A 26,262-nucleotide genomic window follows, 5' to 3' on the forward strand; every position below is an offset into this window, starting at 1 on the left:
AGTTGGTATACTGTAAGCAGCTCTGGGGATAAAAAAGTACTTTGAAAAGGCCTGCGATTGGTTGAGAAAACTACTACAAGCAACAACTAAAAAACTAACTCACAATACTGTTTTGTTGTCTATTTAGTCTCACTAAAATGTTAGCCAAAATGTTTCAATACATTTAAAACATGAATTAATATTTAATTTACAGCGAGTTATTAAAGTGTATCAAAACCTATATTATAACTTTTAATCCATCGTTCTCTTGACTATTCAGCTGTTCAGACGTTTTCCTCTAAAAATCTCATCTTTTTTTGTTCTTGCTTTCTGCACCGAAATTTTCTGCTGGTGTAAAGTAGATTTTCATTTCTACATCTTTAGAAACCGTAAGTACTGAGTGGTTCTTGAAACAATCTGTTAATGGTATCAATAAAATTATATACTCGGTTCAATATTTTAGAAAAAGATATATTTTTGCAGTAAGGTACACATATGATATTCACCCTTTTGCCCTTGTAGGAAATACTGTACATTCTAGGATTAGGAATTATTAGGATATAAGCCTATTAATATGCCCCATTAATAAAATAAAAATATGTATAACATTCCTAGGTATACTTTAAGTTATATATTTATAGTCTTGTAAACTTAAAAGCTCAGTCTAGGATTAATATTTTTACTTTTACACCAATGCCACTTTTGAAGCCTTGGCCCAAACATTGAAATGAATGAGGGAAAATATTGTACATTAAAACCACTGATAATGATCAAATGAATTTAAAGGGCACCATGAATTGAAAGTATTGAAAAGTACCAGCATATTAAAAGTAAGAAGCCTATTTTAACATACCTATATTCACCTAACTTCATCTATCTTGGGGACTAGGAGACCAATAACAATCTAAAGTCACTGAATATTATAAAGTTCTTATTGAAGTGTTCTTATTAAGACCATGAATTTCATCTTGAAGGATATTTAAAAGTACTAAGGAACCTATAACAATTTTTGAAGGGTCTGATTGTAAATTAGCCTACTTGCCTATGGCCTGCAGTAAGTTAGGTGTTTTCCCGCACTGCTGGTGATGGAGAAAAAACATCCCTCAAGATACCTTTCAGGTAACATATACAAATTCCATAGGATTTCATTGTGAATGATTACAAGACGATGAGAATAGTAACATGAATACATGGAAAGGATCATTAGCCTATTCCCATAGGGGAGACTTTAATAAACGGACAATTCTGTAATTTCTGAAATTATTTGATATATTATTGCAACTTCGATATTTAAAAATTGTACACAATAAGAGTTATAATAAACTGCTGTAACAATAAGAATCTCATATATTACAATTTGAGTAGGGTACGATAAGCGGACCCGGTGTTTTATATCGAAGAATGTAACCATCGATACCTAATATTCGCATCTCATATCCTAGACTATAAATCGATATAAAAGTATCTATAGTCCACAATAACAATCATATATTTTAAATTAAAATATGAATTTAATATTAATTACCTACAGTGGTTAAACAAAAATTATTATAACCAAAATTAGGAAAACTGAAGACGGCCGTATTTGCTTCTCTCATGTCTTTCATAGCAATGTCGTGTAGACTGCCATTTTAATAATCATATATTACTTATGTAAAATTGAAATATTACCTTACGTGTATTATTTGAAAGTGTTTACGGCTGTTGATATAGATTATTTAAGTTAATTGTTCAAAATAATCACTATTGATTGATTATATCGATGGTTATGATCAAGTACTATCGTTTGCCAATTTCGATATAAAAACCGGGTCCGCTTATCGTACCCTACCCTACAATTTTAAAAACATAAATTTAACTCTAAAATTACAAAACAACTAAACCAACTATGGCCTAAACTTAGATATCAAAGAAACCTTACAATATTTATAACTTGTCCATGGTAGGGTATGATAAGCGGACCCGGTTTTTTATATCGAAGAATGTAGTCATCGATACCTAATATTCGCATCTTACATCCTAGATTATCAATCGATGTAAAAGTATCTATAGCCGTCAATAACAATCATATGTTTTACATTAAAATATCAATTTAATATTTACAGTGATTAAACAAATTATTATAACAAAAATTAGGAAAACTGAAGACTACCATATTTGCTCCTCTCACAGTTACAGACGTTTCTTTCCCACAAATTTCACATAATGGGTTTTTCGGTACGAGTCCAACATGTTGAAGCCACAAAAACAATATATTTTATTTATGTCTTATCATCTTTCAAAGCAATGTCATGTAGTTTTCTAAAATTGACTGCCATTTTTAATAATCAAAGTTACTTATGTAAAAATTGAATAATATTACCCTACGTGTATTATTTGAAAGTGTTTACAGCTGTTGATATATACTATTTAAGTTAATAGTTCAAAATAATTAATCAGTATCAATTGATTATATCGATGGTTATGATTAAGTAATATTGTTTGCCAATTTCGATATAAAAAAACCGGGTCCGCTTATCGTACCCTACCCCTTGTCCAACTTGATATCAAGGAGTAACCGCACTTTATGAAATGGAGAAAAGTTTTTTCCTCATAGGTTACCGGAAGCCAAACCCACATGTAGAAGCCACTTAAACAAATCCCGTCACTTGTGAGAAAATATCTCACATATTTTCCTCATATTCATTGCCATTTTCAGTCTCAAAATATTAGTTACTTCTTGCACTGTTTATTGTTTACATTAAAATTACTGTAACTAATAAGTTGAAATTATATACTAAGTTAAATAAATTGGAATATTGAATTATTCCTTTGGATAGAACCATCAAACCATTTGAAAAAAAAAAATACAACCGAATAACGAGTGTAGGCTGCTTATTAGAGTCTACCCTTCCTGTACTTCAACATTTATTTCTCCTATATATAATTACTTTTAGTCTAATAAGGTTAGTTTCCTGTTAAAAATTTATAGTGCTAAAGACAGTTTAAATTTTAAAAGCAGTTTTAGATTTTTATCAGTTATGTAAGCACGATAATCTAATAACTACTCTATACTGGAATGGGTGTGCATGATTATTTTTAGCTTATATCTAATAGTCTATGTGAAATCAATTTAAGTATTCATAAAATAAAACAACACAAATTAATATTACTTCCACCAGACATGTCTGTTAAAAATAGACGTACCATATAACTTAGTCAGGTGGTGAACTAGAAATTGGCTGTGAAAGGATCGCTATAGGCTACTATTGGTAGTGAGGTATTTTATACGCGTCACTGCAGTGTTCCGTATGATTAGGCTAGATTTAGTAGATGGAGGACTGGATGTTGGTAGTAAAAAGATTAACCATAGCATCAACAAATTGTTTTTCAGTCCACATGGTCTCTTCTTAAGTACAATCTGCTGTTATATGGTTGATTGGAATTAGCAATTATGATCAGTAGCCTATATCATTGTAAATAACAGGTGCAGACCTTTAAATGATATACAAAATGAAAGCCGGTAAGTTCTACTGTATTTTTAGTGATTTTGGCTTATTTTTAGCTTGTAATTGGTTACCAATCGACATTGTTTTTCAACCGTTATATTGTTTGTATCATATGAGAAACTGAAACAGTAATTTGTAAAAAAGAACAGGGTACTTTGGTATTATCCAGAGACCACTATTTTTGGAATAGTTTTTCTTACTACAGACCTAAAATAGAGTGCCCTCCTTCTCACCGATATCGCTTCCTTTCAGGATGCAGAAAACAAGAATCAATTGTCATAATGACATGTAATTTTCACAGTAGTAATTCAAATAAAGTCTGTTCTTTTATGATAATGTAGTTTTTTAGGTCTCCGGTGAGAAAAAACTACTCCATAATAGTAGCCTTCGGATAATACCAAAGTACCTAAACCAGTTTGTTTATAATTTATTTTTTGTGTGTATTTTACTGTGAATTATGACAAAATTGTTTTCATACAATAGAAATTCTCCTGTAACGATCTTTTTGAAGTAAAAGACTTAAGGTAGCTCTCAGATTGTTTACCAAAATTATTAGCGAATGAGGAGAGCTATGTAATAGTGTAGCTTAAAGTCAACAATAATTTTGGACAGGAGGGGAGGAACTGTTACTAGGAAGTTGGCGTAAAACTGTCCTCTAGTCTATCAAATTAATAAAATCTGTTTTTCTCGTATATAATTGTTTTATGAAGATTTTTGTTTTTCAGACAATGCAAGCCACCACAATTTTAACCAGAGCTAGGGTTGCGCTCCCTAGGATCACAAAACGTAACATCGGAATCACAGCCCCGGCTCTTCAAAAAGCCTCTGATCCTATCCAGCAATTGTTCTTGGACAAGATCCGAGAGTACAAGCAGAAAAGCAGGTCTGGTCTTACTTACGTGGTTATGAAACATGGTGTGTGTGTAACATCCAGAAGGTAGGATGACCTGATCGGGGTAGTCAATAGCTTGGTCTGGGATACTGGAGGTAGAAAGGTTTTAGGAATCATATCCGCATCTTGCATCACATTCGTAAAATAAGCTTTGGGACATTTTAGAATGTTATCACGCTGGTGTCATCAATAGTAAAAATAATATTAGCAAATCTGTAGTTCAGTGGTATAAACCTAGTCGGAAATCAAATTTGGGCATCCTTGAAATGATTCAAATCTCATTAAAACTGTAACAGTTACACAAATCAGTTAGATTAATGCAATTCTTTGGTCTTAGTAATATTTTCTGTAAAAGGCTTAAATGAAATTTGACTTAATTTTGGCTCAATAGACTAGAAATATAAATGGAAAATCTTTTCTCAGTTCAGTAAGACAATAATGAGAAACACGTCTCTTAAAAATAAAACACTCATAAAATTATAGTCACATATGATTATATATATTGTTTACCATTTCAATATGAAATATTAAATGGATCTGTGAGGTAAAGTAAAAATGTCTCAGAATCAGTGAATTACAATCTATTTAAAATATCTAGACAGTGATTTTACCTTTCTCCTTCAAATTATACTTCTTCTGCATTCACACACTTGTTCTACCTTTCGTACAGCTGTTAAAAACACTTGTGGTTAATCCATTTTTTGAAAGCTCCTTCAATTGGTTCATCACATTTAATATTACCAAATGAACTAATGTCATCTTCTCAATATCATTCACGAGTAAAAATCTGCTGCTGGTGTCAGGTCAAGAGAATACCGTGTTCCAAAGTTGACATATTAACAAGGTATAGTCCCACAAGCAAGACTTGATTTTGCAAAGCTTTGTTGCAAAAAAACCAGTTGTTGGTTATTAATTTTCTGGAAGTTTCCTTTCAAAGCACATTTTAGTTAATTGAAAATCTGCACATAGAATTCTTTATTAACAGTTTGGGCTTCAAGAATAATCATGTAAGTGATCCAGAGTCTCATAATAAAAAAACACCTGTTACATTCCACATTACATTCTTACGGCTTTTATTAAAGTGGTATTTTTCCATCTTTGAATCAGTTATTTGCATGTTTAATTATACTTAATATGGGGGTATACCAAATTAGTTATTTTGGAGTAAATATAATTAAGTTTTGCTATATTTAACAATAATATATTGTGTGTTGATATGTATATTTATCTTAAATGTTAATAATTCAAAGCTTTAAGTAATGAAAATATATTTGCTCTCTCCTGGTCATACTATAAACATATTAATCTGCTATAAGGACAAGCAATGCAAAGCACACGCAGTTAAAACAAATTCTGTAATTAGGTTTTTATGACCAAAGAGCATAAAGCCATGTATTGGGTTGGAAGGACATTCCTCCTTGTCTTAACATACAAAGGCTCTCCAGAAAGTAGACTATGTTTGGCTCTGTAGCCACTAGAGGCAGGACTATCACAGCCTTTTTTATATCACGTTTCTCCATCAGTGGCTATCCAGCCATGCTAGTGAGAGGTTACTGTTGTGTCTTGTTGTTACAGAGCAGTTTAAAAGCAATTGGAAAATCCTACGAGTTGTGAAGTGTGGTCGGTAATACGGTTTTTGTTGGTTAAGCATGATAAACCAACTGAGATTTATCGCCAAGTCTGTTAAGTTTATGGAAACGTGATTACTGAAGGTGGAGTGCGTCAGTGGTGCATTAGGTTTAAAAAATGGCCGAACTAATGTGTGTGATAATTAACGAAGTGGACGACCAAGCATTGTGACTGATGACATTATCTCTAAACTCGATGAGAAGATTAAAGAAGACCGCCGATTCACAATACAGAATTCCCACTTAGTTTTCCTCAAATTACAAGGAGTCTGTTACACGAAATTGTTATGCAGAAGTTAGATTACAATAAATGTTGTGCAAGATGGTTACTGAAAATCATAACAGAAAGCCATAAAAATCAGCGTATGTATGGCTGCTTCATTGACATTTTTGGACACTTGCGAAAAAATATGGTGACTCGCTGCTCAATCGAATTATTACAGAAGACGTGACTTGGGTAAAAACACGTGAATTGCAAAATGAAATTACAGTCAATGAAGTTACATGGAGTGGGGACTTCCATGACGATGTGAAACTGCAGGAGGGTGACTACTTGGTTGAAATCTCAGGAGGCAGAATTTTATAAAAAATGGAATTTCAAAACTAGTTCACCACTATAACAAGTGCCTAAATCTGTGTGATGACTATGTTGAAAAATACCATTTTAATATCACTTTCAAATGTATATAATACAATTATTTTCTTGTACTTTGTTTTCTTGTTTATATCAAAAATTTAATCTACTTTCTGGATAGCCTTCGTAGAAACACTGAAAAAAACACACACAAATAGGCTATTTTATGTAAATAGACACTTATCATCCACAAAGATTCAGTTTGAAATATTGTTAAATTTGAAGGTATACTTTATTAAAGATATAGAAAGTTAGAGACAATAGACCGTGGCAATGATTGCAGATTAATTTTGAGAAATGTTCTGTATGAAACTGTGTATCACAAACTGTGTTTAATCTGGGTATAATGAGAAAGGGGAGAAATTTTTTAACCATGACTGATGAGAAAACTTCCCACATTTCTCTAGAATTGAAACGAGTGCGAACTCATAAGACCCCATAAAAGACTGAAATTCAAAACACTGATTTAGCTCAAAACATGTTCTGAGACGGACAAGAGCTTTTGCATGTTGAATTTCTTACCAGAGACGCAAACCATAAATGCACCAAGTTACAGTGAAAAAACAAGAAAACTTTGTTGCACAGTTAAAAACAACTTAGAGAAATTCTTATTAAGGGAATTGCATTGCTGCATGATCTCATTGATAATTGAACAATTCAATTAAGCATCCACAGACCTGACTGTGCATGTCACGTGAAGGGTGTTATGATGATAAAACTGAGTAGAGTTATGCCAGTCTTAACTGACATAATGTTTCCTTCAAGGAGGTTTAGAGGAACTGGTTGTCCACTGTGACGTCTAAACAATGATGGAACCTGTCTTAAAATAAAATAATCATGTTACTAAGATTTTGCCTTATGGTTCGTTAAATATATTGAGGATCCAAAACAATGTCATTTCTTAATAGATGGTTTCTTAATACGAGGGCTGTTCAGAAAGTAAGTACCGTTTCATTCAACTGCCACCATAGCGCTACAATCGGTGTTCTGCGCATGCGCACTAGTCATCCTTGTTCACTGGCTATCGACTCATGTCATTTTAGTTGTTGTGCTTTGTGTTTTCAGTTTTCTCTGAACGTTTAAAATGTTTTAAAACAATTAATGATCCCGCCGATTGTGAGATTCGTTCTGTAATAAGATTTTTGAACGCAAGGAATGTGAAACCGGCTGAAATTTTCGTCAACTTTGAGATGTTTACGGAGAAGACGTGATGAGTGAAATGATGGTGAGAAAGTAGGTTAGAATGTTCAATGGCGGTCGAACAAATGTGCGCTTAGGTTATCACAAGCTATGTTCCCGATGGGTTTCAAAAAATGCTTACTGATGAGCACAAAACCAAGAAACTCAAAGTGCTTTAACTTTCCTCACATGGTACAGTAATGATGGTGAGAATTTTTTAAACAAAATTGTGACAGGTGATGAAACTTGGATCCGTCATGTCACACCGGAATCCAAACAGCAGTCAATGGAGTGGTAGCATACGCAATCCCCGAAGAAACAAAAATTCAAGACGACAATGTCCGCACAAAAAAATCATTTGCACTGTCTTTTGGGATCAGATAGGTGTTTTGCTGATTGATTTTCTCCCAAGAGGGAGAAAAAAATTGTTTTACTTGTTTTTCTTTTAAACTGTACTTACTTTCTGAGCACGCCTCGTAGTTTTATGGTGTATAGATGGTCTTAAACATAAGTTTATGTTACAATGTAATTTTTACTTGTGTTGTGTATTTAGGGTAAGCTGGTGGACACAGTCGTAGAGATCCAGAAGAAGCAGTCAGATTGGTGTAGGTGACTGCACTGAAGGCCGAGTTTATTTTCCAACGTAATGTTTTGTTATTTGGTAGCTGATAAAGTCAACACCAAAGACCGAAATTGTGAACCTGGAGTGGTGGGAATTTTTAGTGGAAGGGTAAACAGAAATAATCACGTTTCCTGATATTATGTTCTAAGGCTTTGTGTTACGTTTTATAGTGGGGGAAAGTTGGTAGACCCGACCCCCGAGATCCAGAAGGAGAAGCAGTCGGAGCTGGATAGAGTGGCAAGGCAGTTTGGTGGTGGTTCTGGCGTAGACATGACCAAGTTCCCTGAATTTAAATTCCCAGGTAATTGTTCTGTTGATTCATCGAGAGTAACATAAATTATGTAATAAAATTATTTTCATAACAAAATTTTAGATAATTTTGCTAAATTAAATTAAATCTTTTATTAAAGCACGCGAGTTTTTCAAATGTGTAAAATAAATACTGGTAACTTTTATTGGAGTACGTAGTCAACAAGTTAATATTTAAATATTACTAAATGTTATTGAAATCAATACTTTTCCGAATTGTTTTTATTAACATTTAAAGAATTTTCCAATTGCTCCAAGAGTCTTCAAGTTAATATTTGTTGGCTATTAATTTGATCAATAATCTAAAATTGTGTTTAAATCTTGAATTGTCACTGTATCTAGCCATCATTTTATAAAAATCTTTCTCACTATTTTTTAATACTCTATTTTAATATCATTATAGATGTATATTGATTAGTTTGATAAAAATATAACAGCATCTAATTTTGTTTTTATTTTTTGTTTCAGAGGCAAAACTGTCTCCTTCATAAGTTTGGCTTGTAAAATCTACCTCTAGAATCAGTTTTCACTTGTTATATTGTGTTAAATAAAATAATTCTTAAGTAGAGTAATCTTGTTTCTTCCTCTAATCACTTTGACAGTCAATAAATGTCAAGTGTTATAATAATAACACAGCCTTATAAAATACAAATAGCGAAGTTATGTACATAATTAAATACCTAAAAGGAACAAAATGTAAATTAGTAGTATGCGTAAATTGTTTTATAATGGATCTGAATCATCTGGAAATTATTCCTTACAACTCGATGTTGGACCTCATTTGACATTGTAATTTCACCACCCACTTTTCGGACAGCATCTGAAATTGCTGTGGCGCGTTTTTCTTCCAATTGCCATCTGTGATGCCTTCGGTTGGGGCTGTAATCGCACGGCAGTCTTAGGAACTAATACTAACAACTTAAGACATCAGTTTTTTTTATTACTCGATGTGTTAACATAATTTATTTGGTGCTCTTGTCAACTGAATATGTCGTTAGCAGGCACTTTGTTTCTGATTCCGAGATCATTGCAGAGTAAGAGAACAATTACGAATTGAGTATTGAAGAAAGTGAACGTAGTGATGGTGAAATCATTCTGCCAACATTTGTTAGTAAAGTGATGAAGGTCTAGGTCTAACCTCAAACAATGGTGGTGGCGAGATAGATTTGACATCCGTTTATGATAGACCTGATTTTCCACGTGTAATGCGTAATGGTTACCTGATTGCAACAAGGTACTTTGTTCGGTAAACTTGTTTCGTGCTATAGGATCAGTTACAAAGAATAAATAAATCAACTGGTCATCCTTGTATGACACGAACTCTGCAAAATGTTAACAGTGTCAAAGCCTGTGTTCTTTGGATTCCTTATCGCTCGACTAGGGGACGTGCTTCAACCTTTGGGATATCACATTGATAGCATCCTGACATGTGAGATGGAATTCCATCCTTACAAGATTATGAATGTGATTTTGATCAACCTTTTTTTGAGAGAGTACGCTTTACGCGAATGACAGTGCTGTTGTAATGATGAGTGAAGCCTACTTCCATTTGAATGTATCTGTAAACAAGCAGACAGAACTGTTGCTATTGGGTAACTAACAACCGACAAGAAATCCATATAAAACCACTGTACAGTGTGATGTGTGGCCTTGAAAATTAATATCATTGGACTTAATTTTTTCTGAGGATGGTGGTTCAGCTGTCAAAGTTAGTTCTCAATGTTATGTGGAAAACGCTATGCACATTTTTGCAGTCAAAACTTGAAGCATTCAAAAGGATAGAGCCACAAACAATGCATCTGAAGTTGTAGAGAAATGTTTCGTGATTTCACGTTTCGGTGATCTCCATTGGCCTGCACGCTCACCAGATCTGTTGCTGTGTGATGTTTTCTTATTGGGTCACTTAAAAATAAAAGTTTTACTGTCTTAAACCTTGAGATTAGAAGGCTGCACTGGACACTGGTGAAAGTTATGGAGAATTCTTGAGACTTTTGATGTGTATTAACACAGGGGGACACATCTTTCTGATGGTTTTTAAAAATAATTAAGAGCTTTGGAATTCTTCATGACTTATTCATAAATTGAGTTGTTTGATTGGATATCTCATCATGTTGTTTGGATATCTCATCATGTTAATCTCCTTCGCAGTTTAGAGTTTTTTAGCACTATAAGAACTTTTTTATTATTTAGTGAACATTTTAGTAAAACAGTGCTGAAGTTGTGGGAAAATCTGTGGTAAAGTATCCTTAACTTTTGAAACAGTTAAAAGTTAACATTTATTCTAGTTTCAAACAAATAATTAATTATAAATATTACCTGTAACAGAATTTCTAAAAAGCACATGTTTCTATCACTGCACATTTTCATTTGTTTCTTTGCAAAACACATTTTAAATTCCAAGATAAGCACTCTTTTTCAATAAGTATTTGTGACTGTGACCTAAGAAGACGTTTTGTGATCAAAAATTATTTTATTTCACAAAAATAAACTCAGAAATTTGACTACAGTGGTTGTTTCCTGCAATACTTCAGCAATTGGATTTTCAAGCATACACAGGCAGTGAAGGGATAACCTGTACAGCTTGCCATCAGCTGTTAATGACTCAACTGGTGTACTTTGAACCTCATTGTTGTGCAGCAGATAACATTAAGACTTTCTCAGCCACTAATAGTGTTTCCATATTTATTTAATAAATGCTGACACCGTATTTTATTTACAATAATACCTGCATTTTTTTTCTTCATAATAAAATACTCTTATTTATTGTCACTTGGACATTAAAATAATTTTATGGATACTTCCATGGAATTGTTCTGTTCTTGTAACTGACAGTATTATTTATTATTATACTTTGGGCACTCAATTCACGATGAACATTAATCCTGTTGTCTCCTTTACCACCGGAGAAATTGTTTTCGTCAAGATCAAGGGTTATCCCCATTGGCCCGCTAGAGTTGCTGACTGTGTTGCGACATACAGAGGAAATTCACGATATGAGGTTGAATTCTTTGGAACGGGAGAAGTTGCAACCTGCAGCTCACGCTGTATGTTTTCTTTCGATGGAACTAGGCATCTTTATGGCATTCCGAAAGCTAGAAATAAGCCATTTAATGCCGCTCTAACGGAGGCTGAAAACTATTGTAATGGTGTCTCTACCAAACCAACTGGAGATGAGCCTGAACAATCGAATATAACACCTCCGGAGATACCAGATTTTGTTTGCTCTTCTTCTGACAGTCTTTATTTATTTATTCATATACGGTTAACACCATTTTACAATATACAGTAATTTTACTTGCAGCCAACATCAAGATGAACAACAATATATTCAGTATAAAAGAATAATTTATGATATTAAATACGGTAACCTGTAACATAACATGCAAAGTATGAATCAATATTATAACAAATTCAAAAAGATAAATATATATATATGTATGTATGTATGAGAACTTAACATATTATGTTTCAACTTCCAACGGTCGAGGACCAATATACAACAATATTACAAATATAATTCTACAAAGACGGCTAAATCCAAACTCAGTTACAAAGGGTCAAGCCAAACATGCAACATCACTCAAACCAAACTACTACTTACAAGCTATGGGTCAAGCCAAACATGCAACTGGACTTTATATATATAATCTTACACATAAATAGCAAAAAATGAACCAATATAATTTATAATAATGACTTTAGCAAAGCCATAGCAATAGATAAATATACATGGCTTGTAACAAATATTGACAATGATCATAACAAGAGGTAAAAGTATGTAATTACAACGAATAATTAACACACAAAAGCTACAACATACACCAAATGCATATCAGCTTCAACAAAAAACTTAATTCATTTATAGTGAGGACAGAAAAGTAAACAGATACATGCTATCAGATAATAATTACAAGATATACAAAATTTAGATGAGCTAAAATATGTACAAAAAAAATTCAACAAACCAACAATTACTACATAAATAAATACAACATGCATAAGTTACTGCAGCAGGACATGCCAGCTCACAAAGCACTGAGTTTCCTGAGTTTTCTCCTAAAAGCATCATCAGACAGCGAAAAAATCAAAGCCAACAGGAAGGCTGTTCCCCAGACGGTGGAGACGTGGTATGGTACTGAAGAAAGAATATTGGGTTGGACAGAATCTTCTTTCAAAAAGTTGTCTGGTTCTAAGAGACTGGTGGGCACGAATGTCGATTCTCCCAAGCAGATCAGTTGAGTCCACAGTGGCTGAGATGATCCCCTTTAGGAGCATTAGATCAAGGACTTTACGTCTGAAATCCAAGGATTGAAGTCCAAGATGGTGGCTTAGGTCATCCAAAGGAACATCCGCATAACGAAATCCAAGTTGTACACCAATGACCCGAAGAAATTTTCTCTGAACACCCTCAAGAAGATCAATGTGGCCTAGTTGATATGGTGACCAGACAGGAGAACAGTACTCCAGGATGGGGCGAACTAGATGAATATAAAGTGTCCTTAACGCTCCAGGAGAAAAACCATCCTTGGACACTCTGATAATAAATCCAAGGGCCGAACTTGCCTTCCTACTAATACAGTCTAAATGAATGTCGGGACTCAATGTAGATGTCATTGTAACTCCAAGGTCCTTGACCACAGAAGATCTTGTAAGTGGCTCTTCTCCAAGAGAAAAATTGAAGATCAGAGTGTCAGTTCTTCGAGAGAAGGATAGTACTGCACATTTAGATACATTCAATTCCATTTCATTCTCAGAACACCACAATAGTACGTTATTCAAATCATCCTGGAGCAATCTGCAATCAAGTTCTGAGGCTACTTCATTATATATTTTAGCATCATATGCAATAAGTAATATTTTTGAGTGTTTGATAATATAAGTCAAATCGTTTATAAATATGGTAAACAATACAGGGCCCAACAGAGAGCCCTGACGGACTCCAGAAAGCACAGGGAAGGCCCGAGAGGTTGCCCCATTATATCTGACCTTCTGGTGACGACCACTAACATAGCTTTCAAACCACCGCAGCATGGGTCCAGCGACACCCATATTGCTAAGCTTAGCCAAGAGATGTACATGGCTCATCCTGTCAAAAGCCTTAGCGAAGTCGATATATATACTGTCAACTTGATGACCTCTTGCAAAGGCTGATATAATATCATCCTGATAAATTACCAGATTTGTTAAAGCTGATCTACCACTACAAAAGCCATGCTGGGCCCTAGATATGTGACTCTTAAAGAAAAAAGATAGTCTAGCAAGAACCAGAGATTCAAACACCTTTGCCAATGTTGATTGTATAGAAATTGGCCTGAAATTTTTTATATCGGAGACAGCTCCACTCTTGAAAATGGGTGTAATAAAGCTTGTCTTCAGACATTGAGGAAAGATACCCAAGTGCAAAAATCGGTTGAAGTATAAAGTCAAGTGGGGAGCAAGAATGCAACTGCAGTACTTCAATATCGAGGGTGGTATGTCATCAGGCCCCGGCCCCTTATTAACATCTAGAGAAGAGAGGATCTTTTCAACTTCGTCACAAGAGGCAGAGAACTCAGTGAAAGAACCGATAGTCAAGCAGTCCCCATAGGAAGGTCTCCTAGTGGATGGCCTGAACACTGAAGAAAAGTGATCGGCAAAGAGTTCACAGATGTCCTGAGATCCTTCAAAACACATCCAAGCATTAAACCTAGCAGAGTCCTTAGTATGATTTATGTGAGCCCAGAAAGCCTTAACATTGGTCTCCATAGCTCCTTCCACCCGCTCAATATACAGCTGATAGCAGAGTGACGAAAGTTCCTTACACTGCCCTCTCACGCGACTAAATTCCGTGTAAATATTCATATCAGAAGTAGCCTTATACTGACTATGAAGCTTCCTCTTCAACAGAACCAGTCTCCTCAATTCCGGGGAGAACCAACAGGGAAAGGAAGATTTCCCTAAACCTTTCATTGGAGTCTGAGATTTAATTAGGGAACTCAGGCTAGTACAAAAGTGTGTAAAGGAATACTCAATATCTTCACAATCATCCAAAATAGGGTACTGCCAGAGCTGCAAGTCTTGAAAGACCGCTTCCATGTTGCATCTTTTGAAATCATACTTATTAACTGTATTTCTTGTTTTCATATTGCCATTGCACACAACTTCAATGTCCAAAGGAGGATGATGGGACTCGACAGGCATCAACGGATCCAAAGCCAGCTCAACCGATACATTCTTCAATGAGGAGAATACAAGATCCAGCACAACTTCCCGGTCATTCTTAACCCCATTAAACTGTTGCAAGTGAAAGAGGTTAACAAAACCCAATACAGACCGAAAGGAAGAATCCCGCTCAGCATCCATGGAACATGTCCAGTCCCTGTTAGGCAAATTGAAATCTCCAACTATAAGAATAGGCCCCTTTGTGCCTGCAGAAAGTAATGCCTCCTCACAGGCAACACAGAAGTCCACATACTGGCTGGCTGGCATGCTGGGTGGAAGATAAACAGCACTTAGAAACGTAGAAAAACCAGTAAATCTAACCGATGCAAAAACACACTCAACAGGGCAAGCACGATGCACTATCTCTTGGGAGACCAATATGTCATGAATACCCACAATAACACCGCCACCGCTCATCTTGTTTGAGGTTTCATCTGAACGATCGCAACGATATATCTGATAATGTGTAAGGCCAAGTTCAGCATCATCTATATCGGGTACAAGGTTTGTCTCTACGAGGATAATAATATCATAATTACTTTCAGCAACGGCGAGCTTCAAAATATTTAACTTACTTCTAAGACCATTGACATTCTGAAAGTAAACATGCAGATCGGTCTGGTCTTTAAAGTTTATTCGTTTTTTGATATGCCTTTAACGATAGCAGGGATTCCATGGGTGTATTTGATGGTCAAGGAAGTTTCACCTTTCTTCTTACGTTCTTCAAGTTCCTTTCTAACTTCCTGCAAATACTGACGTTCTTTAGGAGTGCGATCTCTACCAATCGAGACACTTGCATAATCACCATTTGCTGATGAAACCAACTCCTGAGAAAATTTAGAAGTGAATACTCTGGCATCATTTGACGACTGGAATATCACTTTAAGAGGCCTATTCTTACCACGAATTAGCTTACCCAGTCTAATAGTCCTTACACGTTCAAGGGGCAAATTTATTTTCAGAGCAGTGTTTAAGTTAGACACGTGGTTGAGGTCGTGGTCTTGCCTATTTTTTACGGTAGAAACTAGTGGACTCCCCTAGATTATAAATTATGACATTTGCGGCACGCTGTGACCTATCATTTAGTTCGCCAATAATTGCTTCTGTATCAGAGCCAACAACAGTATCTTTCAAACTTTCAAAGTCCTGTTCAAGAGTGGTTATTTTTGATTCCGTATTCAGAAGTCGAGGTTCCAAAGAGCAAATCTTAGAGTTTAAAGCTTTAATGTCCTCCTTTATGGGGGCTATATCCTCAGATTTCAAGCAATCAACCTTCGAAATAAGATGATCCATTTTCCCAGCAAGGTCAGAAATCTGAACAATCAAATGATTAATGGGGTTTCCGACATCTTTTAAACAATCAACCCGATTGCAGTTCCATGACAATTTCTTATTGCCTGCAAACTTTGCATATTCCGCCGCTGACATTTTAATACAATCAATATGAAACCATCGGTCACAAGGTCCATCGCAACCAATGGCCTTCTCCTGATCAAGTACTTTTTTCATACATATAACACAAGCAGGTATCGTAGAAGCCATCATTATCAGTTCCCCAAATCCGCAGCTGTACAATCCACCACAAATAAATGTATAAGATAATCAGTCCCAACAGCAAAGAATTTTATATAGTGTTGTATATCATATCTAGAAGGCTGTGGATTTCAGCCGGCGTGTTTCTGATGCTATCTTTAGATGCTGTTAGTGACTTGACAGAGATGTGATGTGGATTGCGGAATGAAGGAACGGACTGCTGTTACTGTTACAAGAAGCAGACAGCAATGTCCTCCTCCGTAGACTAATGGATATAGTCTCGGCTCTCTAACTGAGAGATCACGGGTTCAAATCCCGGGGAGGTCCAATCAGGCATAGACACGATTACTGTAGACCTCTGACTTGTTTGCGTGCGAGGGGACACAGGGGTGAGGGGGAAGTTCCGCTCCGCGATTGGGCCAAATAGGTCGTTGCCTAGCAACCGCACGTACTATTCATGATGTTTGTGTACGGCGCCACGGAAAGTCACTGCGCTAGCGCTGTTACACGCTCAGTAGCTACTAGTTAGTTGTGAGAATGGCGTCGGTGCGTAAAAGAGGACAGACTGTGCATAGTGAAGCAAGAGAAGTGATAAGGAGAGTGATAATTAAGTGTGACGAAGAAGCGAGAACTGGTAATTTGCAGCACTTAATGAAACAGAGCAATTTGCGAGTCAAGAATTACACTGGTGTTTCGGTGAGGACAATTTCTAGCATTAGAAAGGAAGGAGATGCAGCTGGAGAGACACCTTTAAACTACGCCTGGTAAGAAAAGGCCGTACTCGGAGGAGAAGAAATTTTATATGGATGATTTTGATAGAAGAGTCGTTCGAGATGTGGTGAGTGACTTTTATTTAGTGAGGAAGAAAGTGCCCACTGTTCCTAAACTGTTAATTGCTATAAAAGACAAACTTGACTTCCCTTGGAAAGAAGAAACCCTACGAAGACTCCTGCACCAAATGGGATTTAAGTGGAAACGGTTTGTGTAACAAACTAAGAAAAATTCTTATTGAGCGGCCAGACATAGTTAATTGGCGTGCTCGTTATTTGAGAGATATCCAACGGTTTCGACATGAAAAAAGACCAATATTTTACATTGATGAGACATGGGTGGACAACAATTTGACATTCGGGAAGTGCTGGAGTAGTGATGAAGTGCCTGGTGTGTTGACGAACACAAGTTCATCCAACAGACTGATTGTTGTAAACACGGGTTCTACAGATGGATTTCTTAAAGGGGATGCTTTAATTTTTAGGGCGGGTAAAGCGACGGGGGATTACCACGAACAAATGAATGGTAATAATTTTGAGAAATGGGCTGAAGAAAAACTCCTGCCTAACCTTCCAGAAAAAAGTGTTATTGTAATGGACAATGCACCCTATCATTGCCATCAAGAAAATAAGGCGCCAACAAAGTACGCTGTGAAAAAGGAAATGATAGACTGGCTGCAGAGTAACAACATACAATGCTCAGCAGATATGAAAAAGTTTCAGTTGTACGAGCTGATAGAAAAGCACAAACCTAAAGAAAAGGTGTATCGCATCGACGTGGCGTTAAAGAGGCGAGGCCATGCGGTTCTCAGATTACCACCCTACATGTGTGAATTAAACCCAATTGAGCTGGCCTGGGCTAAAATCAAGAGAGTGGTGAAAGGAAACAACATAAGAGGAGACCTGTCACTAACGAAACTGGAAGAGGCAACACGAGAAGCGCAAAGTTCTGTTAGCAAGATCGACTGGGAAGGCTTCACAAACCACACCTTGAAGCTAGAACAACACTACTGGGAACAGGACGGCTTGATGGAAGATGCCATCGACAAATTCGTGATTGAGTTGGGCGGAATGGACAGCAGTGACAGTGAAGTGTCAGATGACAGTGAGGAAGAAATATCTGACAGTGAACTGGCTCAACCTCTTCCAAGTACAAGTGATGATTAAATTGTAAGTCGTAAAATACCATATATATATATATATATATATATATATATATATATATAGTAGCAAAATTTCCTGCTGTTTTCCCTTTTTTATGTTAGAAATCAAATAGAATCAACTTCCTCAAATATCAACTTGTAACTTTTAACTTAAACAATGTATTATGTATTGGGCAAATACCGTACTGTAAATTACCACTTCTCACTTCAGTGTTTATAAAATATTTAACAAAAATACTCTGTTTATTATATTTTTTTAATTATACACCAACTATTATAATATATTATCAACATATTTATTATAATGTATTATCAATATATTTCATGTATTTCACAACTTATTCTGGTTTATGTTTACATAATAATAAAAGTTCAATTTGAAATTGTGTTTTCTATTGCCAATTACCAAGTATCAAGTGTTCATCATGAAGTTTACTCCAGAAATAAAACTATTTATTAAAAAAATAAATGTGTTGAATAGGCTACAAATAGTGTAATAGTGATATTATGATATGAAGAGGTATATTCAGAGGGTTGGGCTGTCAATGTTGACAGAACCGATGTTTTCGGTTGGGGTCGTAGACGGTGACGGAGAAGCGCCCCAGCAATGGCTGCCGCATTCCTCTCGCGCGCAATCAAGTCAGAGGTCTACAGTAGAGTACTTTGCAAATAAATACCAGTGTAATAAATCAGAGTACTTTGCTAATAAATATCAGTGTAATAATAAACCAGTGTACATCGAAGCCAGCATAGCTTAAAGCTGAGGCTTAAAAGAGAAAAAAAAAAAAAAAAAAAAAAAAAGCAGACAGCAAACAGTCCTGGTTTTCGTAGGACTAGGGCAGTATTAATGTGCGAGTTCTTCCAGTGAGTGATTAGTTACAATTAACATCTATCACATACAACAACTCACGGACCAAAGTTGTTCAAATTATTGTATTGATAAAGCTTATAAGTAGACAGAAGATTAAATACGGTATCAATTCAACAGCACTACGAAAACCACTACAACACAACAGCCATCTTGTCAACAATAATTGGCAAGTCTTCCTTGTGTCGTGGTCTCTGAGGGGAACTCTTTGATTGTCAGCCCTAATGACTCAATGCCTGAACTGCTTAATGTCACTGCAGAAAATGAGAGCTTGAAGCAGGAACTGCATGTTCTTAGAAACAGCTATTCTCTGATGGAGGAATCTATCGAAGACAAGTACACTGAGAAGATAGCCTCGCTCAATCTTCTGGTGAGCGAGTTGAGGGCTGGTAACGAAACCCTTTTAAAATTGGTGGACGATCTTAAGCTCTCAAGAACTACTTCTGACTTCCAACGGCTTGAACTCGAGGATGAGCTTAGGGTCCTGAACGATCAGGTTGCCTGCCTAAAATCGGATGCCACTAAACTTTTGAAGGAAAAACAAGTTTTGAGAAGTCAACTTGATGATTTCCTCTCTTCAAGAGTCGGCTCTTCTGTCTCAACCCAGACCATTGACAACGAGATTCAGCAGGTCAGCCCTAATTCGAGGAACCATACCCCCTCAACCAAGGACTTATGGATTGGTGATTCGATCATTGATGGGTACCTCAACTCCTTTGGAAATGATCCTGCTCTCCAGAACTTGGTGCTTTTTCTCGGACCAGCCATAACTCAATTCATCAAGCAGGGAGTCCAGAAAGATGTGGACCATGAACTTGAATTTATTAAGTTCTCTAGTTTTAGATTTGCTTTCTGTTGTATTAGCGATAGCCTGGATGCTAGCAAGGAGGACTCCGGATCGCATTGGAGCCTTTTAGTTCTTGATAAGCTCGGCCAATGTGCTCTCCATTTTGATTCTGTTACTGGTATGAATTTGAGAAGTGCAGAAATATTTTTGTCAAGAGCTAAAATTGGGTACAATCTGATTGAAATGCCATGCTTTAAGCAACTGAATAGCTTTGAGTGTGGTATTAATGTCCTAACAAACGTTAAACTCATTGTTGAGGGCTATTGTAAAACCCGTTTGTATGATGGCTTGTCACTCAGAGATTGGTTTGTTGGCTTGCTATCTCCTAAGTCCATCAGTGACCCACCCTCTATTTGTAAAACCATCCAGCAACCCAAAAAATCCAGTGCTGAGTCTCAAACATGTAGAACTGTTTCAAGCCAGACGGACCTGACTGAGGTGGACCATAATATGGTGCCGTTGTGGACTGTGGTGCAGGGTAAAGGGAAACGTCATAAGACATCTAGTAATGCACTCTCTGTAACTAAGCCTACTGTAAACATTAGTAATGGATTTGATGTATTGGCTGAGCTTAAGGACTCTGATCTGAACTCTGCACATGCTTTCAAAAACCCTTCTGGTAAATGGATTAAACACTCGAACCAAAGTCAGAAAAGCATGTCTAAGGCTGGTACTAGTAACCACAAAAGTGTTAACAGCCACAGGTATTCTCGACCCAGTCCAAGGGTGAAGTCTTTTTCCTTACAGACTGATGCTGGGGGCTAAGCCTCTTCTTACTAAAACTAAACCTAAGTCATCCACTGAAAGGCCTATCTCTAATAAATCTTTTCTCTCTGTACCAGCTGGCCTGAAGTTGACATCTAATCTTAATGTGAGACGAAAAATCAGGGTCCTCTCAGACAGCCATGGTCGCTCTTTGAGTGGCTTGTTACACGACAGATTGTATGATGTTGTTGATTTGTTATGCTATGTTAAGCCCAGTGGTAGGATGTGATATGTTATTGAGGAGATAGACAGGGTGTCTGATGGTATGGATTTTAATGACTTCCTGATATTATTTGCAGGAACAAATGATGTAGAGACAAATATCGTTGGGCTCCTTGACTGTGTCAAATCTATGTTAAAGGTGGCTGAAAAGACTAACATTGTCTTAGTGGGTTTACCATATAGACATGATAAGCCTTCTTTGAATGATCTAATTTCATCTCTAAACACCCAGATTCAGAACCTTGTCTCCTCCCTGAAAACTATAACTTTCTTATCCCTCACTCCTATCAGAGGACCATCCTATTACTCTAGAATGGGCCTACACTTCAATTTGACTGGTAAAAGAGTGTTCGTCCAGCTTCTTTTCAAATCTATCCAAGAGGTCCTTGAGCTGGGCTTCTCCACTTCCTCTGTTGCCACACATGTGGGTACTCAAGATGCTTTACATTCAACTCAATGTCAGGTTGTATCCCAGCCCTCTCCCTACTCCGGTATCAATTAGTGGCCAGAACTCTTGTCTCCCCTCGGCCAACTCCCCCAGCTGGCTTCCCATAACTCGGATACCTTGCCTCTCCCTCGCATCCCATCCAGAACCGACAAGCCTTTTTTAGAGAAGAGTGCTGCAAACGAAATGGTGACCTAAGTAATCCTTCTATATGCTTCAGAATCATTCACCAGAACGTTCAGGGATTGAAGAGCAAGCTGTGCCAGATTGAAGTATTGCTGGAACTCTACTCTCCGGAGATTCTATGCTTATCTGAGCACTTCCTAAAAAAATCGGAACTTGATTCATTTTGTCTCCCTGGATATAGTGTCTCTGGTGGATTTTGTAGAGCCAATATGGAGAGGGGAGGTGTTTGTATCTTAACACGTGATTCGTGCAAGGTATCACCGCTTGATGTGTCGGGTTTTGCTGTTGAGGGTGTGTGCGAGTTGTCTGCAGTGAGGATTGGGATCGGTCGTCATGCCTCGGTGGTGATCTGTCTGTACAGACCTCCCGGTGGAGGCTCTGCTGATTATGATTCTTTCTGCTGTCATTGCAGCGTTGTTTGGAGCATGTAAATCGGCGCGGTGAGTGGATGGTTCTGACCGGAGATTTCAATGTGGATTTTTCAGTTGTCGGCGGGAGTGCTGGAAGGGTTGTGGAACTTGTCTCATCTTTTGGCCTTTATAGTGAAATTACTTCGTTCACTAGAGAATACGGCGGTTCATGCTCTCTTATCGACAACATATTTACAAATATCCCTAGACAGCAGGCTTCATCCACTGTCCTTGTCACTGGGATTTCTGATCATCATGCACAATTGGAGAGCATCTCTTTATCGGTTTCACCTCAGCTCACTAATTTAAAGTTTAAAACCTGTAGATTCTTTTCCAGTAATAACATCAGCATCTTCACAAATCTTCTTCGAAGAGAATCCTGGAAAGAAATGGTGGCTGGAAGGGATGTGAGCGAGAAGTTTGATGGTGTCCCATCTGCTGTGGAGTTCAGCTTCAGCATTGCCTTCCCAGAAAAAACATCCAAAGTTAGGACAAGGAAATATTGTGGCAGGATAAAACTTGATGAGGATCTTAAGAACCTCCGTGATAGAATGTTATTCCTCTACTCATTGTCTAGGGATTTAGACTCAACTCATCCCCTCAAGAGATCTTTCATTGATCTTAGAAAGGAATTTAGAAGACGTGTCCACTCTGCCAAGGCTGCTGCAATTACTAGCCATTTACAAAAAGCCACCAACAAACAAAAAGCATCTTGGAATATTGTTAATGACATGATTCCTGGAAAAAGAGTAAAGGCTTTCAAAAGAACTTTTTGTTAAAGACGAGCAGGGTAAACTGTTGAGGGACCCAGTGGCTGTGTCAGACAGATTCAACACGTTCTTCGTTGAGGTGGGCAAAAGAGTTAAAAGTCATGCTGACTCATCTGGGTCTATGTCTTATCGTTATTCCCCAGCTGAAAGAGTGTGTTCGTCGATGGTTCTTTTTCCTGCAAATCAAGGAGAAGTCCTTAAAGTAATCAAATCGCTGAAGCCTGGTAGCTCTGCGGGATTTGATGGAATATCATCTAATCTCTTGAAGAATTGTGCTGATCTTCTTGTTGGGCCACTGACATATTTGATTAATTGCTCTTTTGAGGGGGAATATTCCCTACAGCTCTTAAATTATCTATCGTAAAACCCCCCTATAAAAAGAATGGCAGTGATCATGACATAAATAACTTTCGTCCTATAGTTATTTTATCCACGTTTTCAAAGGTATTCGAGAAGCTCTTTCTTGCAAGGTTATCTTCTTTTCTGATTTCAAACAATATTCTTTATGCACATCAGTATGGCTTTAGAGAGGGTCTGTCTACAACAAACGCAATGTTTAGTCTTATATCAGACGTAACAAAGGCTCTAGATAACAAGGAACATGTGCATGGGCTCTTTTTAGACCTATCTAAAGCCTTCGATGTGGTAGATCATACTTTGCTTTTGTGGAAACTGGAGTATCTTGGGCTGAGAGGCAATGTGTTTGAATGGATACATTCTTATGTGACTGGTCGAGAACAGATGGTTGAGATTCCCTATATGGATGCTGACGGACTGCTAAAAAAAAAAACTTTCTCAAGAACTAATTGTCAGAACCGGGGTGCCCCAGGGATCGGTCCTTGGTCCTGTATTTTTTCTCCTCTTTGTAAATGACATAGCCGGGTGTATTTCGGACTCTCACTTGTACTTATTTGCTGATGACACATCCCTCGTAGTCTCCAGTAAGAGTAAACCACAGCTGGAGAATCAAATTTTCATAGACGGGAGCTCATTATTTCAGTGGCTGGAGGAAAACTCTTTATGTATTAATACAGCAAAGACCAAGCTAGTTGATTTTGCAATCAGAAACCAGTTGGATAATGAATGTTTGAATATTATCATAGGGGATACCGAGTTTAGTCCGTCAGCCACTGTTAATTATCTTGGTGTTGTTTTTGACCGTAATCTGAACTTCTCAAACCATATTGAGAAAGTTACAGGTAAGCTAAGTAGCAGTATTTTTTTATTGTCTCGACTTGCCTGTTTCAAAAGTGCTGACATCCTCTTGTTGGCTTATCATGGTTGTTTTTACCCTTATTTATCTTATGCAGTACCAATTTGGGGCCATGAAAGCACCAAGACGCAGTATGTTTTCAGGTTGCAGAAGAGAGCTGTTCGGATAGTTTTTCACTTGGCCGGAAATCAGTCATGCAGATCGCTATTTCGAGAGAAAGGCATACTCACTTTTCCATCAATATACATCCTCAACAGCCTGACATTTCTAATAAAGAATTTTGGTTTATTTACTTCTCATATTACACATACTCATAGATACCAACTCCGTCACAACAATAACATAACCCTACCTCGCCACAGCACCACTTTTTTCAGAAATAAAACATATTCCTCCTGCATATCATTGTTTAATTATCTACCACAGTATCTAAAGAATGTTAAGGAGCCCAACAAATTTAAAAGCCAATTGAAAGAATTTTTAATTCAAAAGGAATATTACAGTGTCCAGGATTACTTACTTGGGAAGAAAGACTAGTTTTAGTATGTTATGTTTTGGTTCTGTATGTAATGTTAAATTTAGTATTTAGATAATTTTACTTTAATTTGACCTCTGCCTGTGCAATCCTTGTATTGTTTGTGGCAATAAATGATTTGACTTTGACTTTGATGATTATTCATTAAATTGATGAACATAAAAAACAATGAAATAGTGATTTTGAACTACAGCAGACAGGATGATGGAATAGTTTGTAATGAATATGATCTACTTTTTGGTGTATTCAAATTTTTAGGAAATGCCTTATGAAGGAGAGACACTTTCTTATTTAAAACTATGTGATAACTCTCCCTTACAACCCCCAATTTATGATATAGCAGTTGAAAGAGAATCAAAAACAACAATTTTCTAACCAACTTCTCTGGAGGCTTCTTTTTTTATCTTAGATGGTTTTCTAGATATTAATTATAGATAGCAACACCATTAAATTTATAATTTGCAGTGTTCATTGTCACTTATTGAACAATACAGGAAGTTTTCAATCTGGAAGTAACGGAATTTTCAAAATTATTATTGTACATTTTAACCTCAACATAAGAAGTCGACGAGTGACAACAAGACTACACAATCAATAATATTTTGTATTATTGATCTACATCTCATGGCAACACCAACCCGACGACTATGTTATCCAAGTTTTTTGACTAAACATTCAATTCAGAATGATTTAATACTATACAAAGGTGATCTACTACGTACAATTAGCCACAATAAGGATCACATTGTTTTAAAATAGTTTTATTAACAAAACTATTAACAAATATACAATTAAAATAAACATATTTACTTTGGTGAGATAACAAGAACAAGTAGGGCACTAGTTTAATTCACAATGCTTAATAATAAATGTTGCTTTATTGTACAAAAATATAAATAGAGAACATACAAATTTACATGGTGAAAAGGCTATGAATTGTGCCATTTGAATTCCTATGACTATTTACATATAAAGTAGGCTTATATGGTATCGTACATTGTAAAAGTTCTAAAATTGTTTGTTAATGTAGATATCACTACAAGTATCTTATTTTCAGGTGTTAAATAACATGGGTAAACAAAAATTAAAATATGGAACAAAAGCATGTATAAAAATTCAATTAACAAAATATGAAATATATACATATATTTTGTATGTTCCATGTTTTTCTATCTATTTACTCCCATTTTTAACACTTGATGACTCAACTCTTGCCTAAAAAAATAATAAAAATCAAATAAAATGAATAAATATTGATTGTTATTAATTTAACAAACAATTTTAGACCAGGTACAATATATTTTTATCTGTTTTATCACACAGTTTAATGGCTATTTATTACTAACATGAATTTTACTTGAGATTATTTGTTAAAACACACTTGTTTCCTAATTGTGCTGCAATTTTATTGTCTTTTAAACTATTTATTAAGGTTAATATTGTCTCAGATTGATTGAACGAACTAATAAGAAATCCACTCCTTTAACCCTAGAAGTGGCAATGGCTATACAGGGTGTATATTATGTCTGGAAACACCCAAATATATCCTTTAATAATTTAAATATAAATTTGAAACCTCTTACAATCGTGATAGAGATTGGGC

The 26,262-nt window shown here is 36.3% G+C and overlaps 2 protein-coding genes across 7 annotated transcripts in view; one reads left to right on the forward strand and one right to left on the reverse strand.

Annotated features, from left to right (window-relative positions):
* Positions 1 to 26,262, reverse strand: part of LOC124353198 (ETS-like protein pointed) — a 357,362-nt gene that overhangs the window by 209,680 nt on the left and 121,420 nt on the right. The window lies entirely within an intron of this gene.
* Positions 227 to 9,299, forward strand: LOC124353202 (ATP synthase-coupling factor 6, mitochondrial-like). Of its 2 annotated transcripts, none has more exons than XM_046803092.1 (4): positions 227 to 332; positions 4,193 to 4,350; positions 8,593 to 8,723; positions 9,200 to 9,299. In XM_046803092.1, exons 2-4 carry the CDS (start codon positions 4,196 to 4,198, stop codon positions 9,220 to 9,222), a joined length of 309 nt encoding a protein of 102 aa, XP_046659048.1. In that variant the 5' UTR covers positions 227 to 332; positions 4,193 to 4,195; the 3' UTR covers positions 9,223 to 9,299. The 2 variants fall into 2 exon arrangements, with proteins under 2 accessions (XP_046659048.1, XP_046659049.1); XM_046803093.1 differs by having other exon boundaries at positions 244 to 368.

The sequence above is a fragment of the Homalodisca vitripennis genome, chromosome 1, assembly GCF_021130785.1.
Source record: "Homalodisca vitripennis isolate AUS2020 chromosome 1, UT_GWSS_2.1, whole genome shotgun sequence".
In the NCBI taxonomy this organism is placed as follows: Eukaryota; Metazoa; Arthropoda; class Insecta; order Hemiptera; family Cicadellidae; genus Homalodisca; species Homalodisca vitripennis.

Excerpts from the sequence above, each read along its gene's own strand:
- LOC124353202 (XM_046803092.1), top strand. The coding sequence starts at position 4,196 with ATGCAAGCCACCACAATTTTAACCAGAGCTAGGGTTGCGCTCCCTAGG. Across the intron at positions 4,351-8,592 it reads GAGTACAAGCAGAAAAGCAG|TGGGGGAAAGTTGGTAGACC; the intron begins GTCTGGTCTTAC and ends TACGTTTTATAG. Across the intron at positions 8,724-9,199 it reads CCCTGAATTTAAATTCCCAG|AGGCAAAACTGTCTCCTTCA; the intron begins GTAATTGTTCTG and ends TTTTTGTTTCAG.